This window comes from Octopus bimaculoides, chromosome 28, assembly GCF_001194135.2.
Source record: "Octopus bimaculoides isolate UCB-OBI-ISO-001 chromosome 28, ASM119413v2, whole genome shotgun sequence".
In the NCBI taxonomy this organism is placed as follows: domain Eukaryota; kingdom Metazoa; phylum Mollusca; class Cephalopoda; order Octopoda; family Octopodidae; genus Octopus; species Octopus bimaculoides.
In genome coordinates, this window is record NC_069008.1 from 17,322,105 (window position 1) to 17,327,453 (window position 5,349).

At 42.3% G+C, this 5,349-nt stretch overlaps 1 protein-coding gene across 1 annotated transcript in view; it reads right to left on the bottom strand.

Annotated features, from left to right (window-relative positions):
- LOC106875312 (5'-AMP-activated protein kinase catalytic subunit alpha-2) overlaps window positions 1–4,633 on the bottom strand; it is a 16,943-nt gene extending 12,310 nt beyond the window's left edge. The window contains exon 1 of the mRNA XM_014923400.2: window positions 4,314–4,633. Within this exon, the coding sequence (XP_014778886.2) occupies window positions 4,314–4,413 (100 nt within the window). The 5' untranslated portion in view covers window positions 4,414–4,633. The remainder of the gene's footprint in view (window positions 1–4,313) is intronic.
- Window positions 4,634–5,349: the final 716 nt, after the last annotated feature.

Sequence of the window (5,349 nt, forward strand, 5' to 3'; positions counted from 1 at the left end):
ACACACATTTTATAAATAAATACACACACACACACATATATATATATATATATATATATATTATATACACACGTATTAATTAAAACAATGTATGTATATCCAATAGGCGTGGTTGAAACCTACATATATACACACACATATATATCACCACATATATATAGAGAGAGATATCCAAACATACACACACGTGTATGTATGTGTATATACATATATATATATATATATATATATATACACACACAGTCTCTTTATCGCTGTGATCTTAATTTTAGAGAGAGAGAGAGGAGGAAACGGCAAGGCTAAGAGAGAGATGGAGGGAGGACGGGACAAGATTACGAGAGAGGGGTAGGAAGAGGAGGTTACGAGAGACAAAAAGGGGATAAATGGCTACGCGAGAAGGAGAGGAAGGGGGCAAAAGCAGGGAAAGAGAAAGATAAGCTAGGTAAGGGAGGGGAATAGCGAAAGGCTAAGAAAGAGGGGAAGGGAGAGTGAAGGTAGCGTAGTTACCCTCCCATTATGTCACCACGGTTCTACTCTCCCCTTTCCCGCACGTTCTTTCTTCTTCTTCCCTCCCCTTCTTCGATGTTGTTATTGACATATTTCTAAGTCAAGGTCATCGTTGTTTACATCATTGGAAGTGAACGGAAGTAAGAGGGGGGAAAAGAGAGAAGGGATGAATGGAGAATGGGAAACGGAGGGAGGAATGAAAGAGAAGCAGAGAGAGAGAGAGAGACTGACAGAGAGAGAGACTGACAGAGACAAAGGAAGTCGGAACGAGACAAGAGAAACAGAAAAATGAGAGAGAGAGAGAGAGCGAATAGATAGAGAGATACAAACAGACGAGACTTAAAGAGAAAGGGCAAGAGAGAGAAAAACAGAGAAAGAGACAGAAAGAGAGAGAGAGAGTAAGAAGGGAGAGGGGGGTCAGAGAAAGACAAGAGAAAAAGGAAAAGATGAGAGAGAGAGCGTGTGTAGACAGAGAGAATGAGGTTGAAAAACGAGAGACGAAGGAACGAGGGTAAGACAAAAGAAAGTGAAAGAATGAAAGAGAGAACGAAAACAAAGAATAAGAGACACAACAGTGTATAAAAGTATAGGGAGTTATTTTAGCCCCAGGCACAGCTCCGACGGCACAAATAACGCTGGTAGTTGCCGAACCCCCAGGTCGACACTTTTCTGGCAGATGCTACAGGTTTGATCCTCTTGGGACTGTTGTACGTGTGTAGGGGGCGAGCGGGAGAGAGTGTTGTTAGGTTGGTGTTGTGGAGCGAGTGGGAGAAACAGACATCAGCGTTACTTAGCATCTGCTTTCCATTCTGGCCTGGATTCGATGGTCTGACCGGAATTGGTAAGTAAAAGAGCTGCACGAGCTTCCTGTCTGATTTTGGCTTGGCTTCTACGGCTGGACGACCTTCCTAATGCCAACCATTCCAAGAGTGTATTGAGCACCTTTTACGTGTCACCGGGGCCCAGCTACAATTATAATTTCACTTGGCTTGACGAGTCTTCTCAAGCACAGCAAATTGCCAAATGTCATGACCACTTGTCATCACCGCCCAACATTCAAAGATCATGCTTCACCAACTTGTCCATGTCTTCCTGGGACTATCTCTTCCACAAGTTCCTTCCACAGTTAGAGGTCCTCATTTATATGCATCACATGGCCATACCAGCATCCTCATCTCGCTTGCACACCACATCTGATGTCTCTTATACCCAAATGTTTCTCTCAAGACACTTACATTCTGTTGTGCAATGCACACTGACATTGCACATCCAGTGAAGCAGACTGCATTCAGGTCTTTCAAGCCTGCACAACCTCTGTTCCACTGCCATGTAACACGGCTGTTCTTTTCTACTTTAGACACAAGGCCCGAAATGCTTAGGGAGGGGCCAGTTGATTAGATCGACCCCAGTATGCAACTGGTACTTGATTTATCGACCCCGAAAGGATGAAAGGCAAAGTCGACCTCAGTGGAATTTGAACTCTCAACGTAAAGACAGACGAAATACCGCTAAGCAGTTCGCCCGGTGTCCTAATGTTTCTGCCAGCTCGCACACAGACATCATACAGTCTGCTTTTCACTCTGAGGGAGAGGCCCTTTGTTACCAACAAAGGTAGAAGCTCTCTGAACTTATTCCAGCAGCTACACTCTCAGAGCATCCCCCTCCACTGCTGATTTGGTCACCTGGATAAAGAAAGCCATCAACTACTTCTAAGTGTCCCCCTTTGACATATCATGGAGTCTATTTCCTGTACATTTCTAGTGTTTATTCTACATGTGCATCTGCCAAACAAAGACTATTTTCCCTGTTAACCTTCTTCTGATACTACTGCACCTCTTACGTGTCCATAGCTTGCACCAGGTACACCTTATGGACTTTCAACCTCCACCTTTCCTACAAATCAAGCAGGACCATCTACCTGAAGGGATTTGTGGTTTGTCCTCTTTCCTAATTAGTAAGATTTTGGTTTTTGCTAAATTAAATCGAAAGACCTTTGATTCCAGACCATGCCTCCACATCTGAAATTTATTTCTCCACTTCTGGTAGTGATTCAGCTATAAGAACAAGGTCATCAGCATAGAGGAGCTCCCAGGGACATCCCGGCTTAAATTCCTCTGTTATTGGCTGGACAACTCTGATGAACAAGGCGGGGCTGAGGACTGATCCTTAGTGGATTCCTACATGTACACTAAATTTATTGCTGTACTTGTTGCCAACCCCCACCTTAGTGAAAGCATACCTGTACATGGCTTGTACAGCTCTCACCAACCACTCATCTATGCCTAGTTTCCACATTGACCACCAGATAAGGGAACAGGGAACTCTGTCAAAAGCTTTCTCAAAGTCAACAAAAGCCAAGTAGAGAGGTTTATTTTTGGCTAGCTACCTCTCCTACATTTGCCTTACCAAGAATATAGCATCGGTGGTGCTGCTCCCTGGCACAAATCCAAACTGCATCTCATCTAGACTAACTCACTCCCTAATTAGTTGAGCCATGACCCTCTCCATAACTTTCATCACCTGATCCAACAATTTGATACCTCTGTAATTATTTCTGTGTTTTAGTAGTGTCGTGGAATAATGTAGATGTTTGTGGAGTGAGTGAGAGAGAGATCGTGTTGCTAGGATGGTGTTGTGGTAGTGTTGTAGTTGTGTATGGAGTGAGAGAAACAGTGTTGTTAGGATGTATCAGGAAAGTGCAATGGGAACCACTGCACATATAATTTACAGCAGTTGTGTGCTAGTATTCACAGTAACCAACTGTGATCCTTCAATAATTCATAGGATATTTTAAACCCCTTTTTTGTTGTTTGTCCTAATGTTATATGTGGTATTAAACAAAAACCAAATATCCCTGACCTGAGGTTAGACAACTGCATCCTCTTCCCTATGGCTATAGCCCCCCCCCCACCACCACAAAGGCTAACCTAATATTAAACAACCCACTCCCTTCATCAGGGCTAAGTTGAGGTTAAACAACTATATTCCCTTCACATTGGCTAACTTAGGGTTAAACAATTGCATCTCCTTCACAGGGTTAAATAAAGATAACCACGTTCTATTTAGTAGGGTTAACCTAGGGTTAAATTAAGACAACCATATTCCTTTCAGTTGGGGTTAAACAAGAACAAACACGTCCCCTTAACCTCAGGTACCTTAGAGTTATACAATAGCACCCCCTTCACAGAGCAAACCTGGGGTTAAACAACAACTATGTCCCCTTAACCAGGGTTAAACAGCAGCATTTCTTTCACAGGGCTAACCTGAGGTTAAATATGGACAACTACGTTTTCTTTAGCAGAGCTAACCAGAGGTTAAACAACATTCCCAGGTTAACTTAAGGTTAAAACAACAGCACCTACTTCACAGGGCCAACCACTACGTCCTCTTAATCAGGGTTAACCCAGGGTTACATACGGACACCTATATTTCTTTCAGCAGATACAACCTTGGGTTTAATAACAACCACGTCTTTTTAACCAGGGTGGCTAACTTACGGTTAGACAACGGTACCTTTTTCATCGGGCTAACCTGGGGGTTAGATAAGGAAAAAAACCACCTTTTTTTTTTTTTTTACCAGGGTTTAACCTGGAGTTGAATAAAGACAACTCTGGGTTAAACAAGAACCACGTCCTCTTAACCAGGGCTAACTTACGGTTAGACAACAGCATCTTCTTCACAGGGCAAAGCAGGGGTTAAACAAGGACGGACAACAACAAAGGGTGCAACAACAACAACAACAGGAACAATGTCTATTGCAGCTGTCTGAAAAGAAGAAATAGAATATGAAGGAATGACAGACTTACTTTTAACTTTGCCAAACGAACCGACACCCAGAGTATCACCAAGCAAGTAACTTCCTATTTTAGCTTGAGCTGCCTGCGACTGGGAACCCTTTTCCGCCATGATTATTTCCCCAAAACCCGAAAATCCAATCCTACAAAGCTGTCCTGTCTCTGTTGACCTTTACTCCAAGGTAGACGTGAACAACCACAGGAAGACAACACTGCAATCACGTCGTATTTATACTCACTAGTATGGTAGCACAGAACAGACAGAAAAACCTATTTCGTTTCAGCCCGGTTTTCGATCTGACCTGATGGGATGGAATCAGATTGTATGAAATCTAAACCGATATTTAAATTACTTTAAACGAAATAACAACAGTATTATTTTAGTTAATTAATTAATTAATTAATTAGTAAACGCTTTAAAACGTGTACAGTCTAACAATTATCTGTTACTTATAGTAATTTACTAATACGGTGGCCCAGAAAGACAGAAAAATTAGTTCGTCTCGGACTAATAACTCGACTTCGTGTTAGGCTATGATGTAAGAGATGGGCCGTTGAGCGAATCAGTATTTCTGACCACGATAAGCAAAAACTATGGGATAGAATTTCACAATGGCCATATTTACGTCCTCTGTGGTCAATAAATTAATATAGCTCTGTCAGGCTGAAATGACGAACATATAATATATATATTACACATGATATAAAACTTTGACATCAAGAAAATAATACACAGGAATATTGAATGACGTGAATGAGAGCAGAAGTGTGAAATGTCGTCAAGACGAAGATAAAAACACCGTTCTGTAAGTTTGGTGACAAGTTTTACGCACACACACGTACACACGCACGCACACGCTCATACGCACTCTCACACACACATATTCGCACTCACACACACATGCTCACACTCACTCTCTCTCTCTCACAAACACATTCACACGCTCACAAACACCTTCTCACACTGTCACACACACACACACACACACACATGCTCGCACTTCCTCACTCACATACACACATGCTCGCACACACACACACACACACC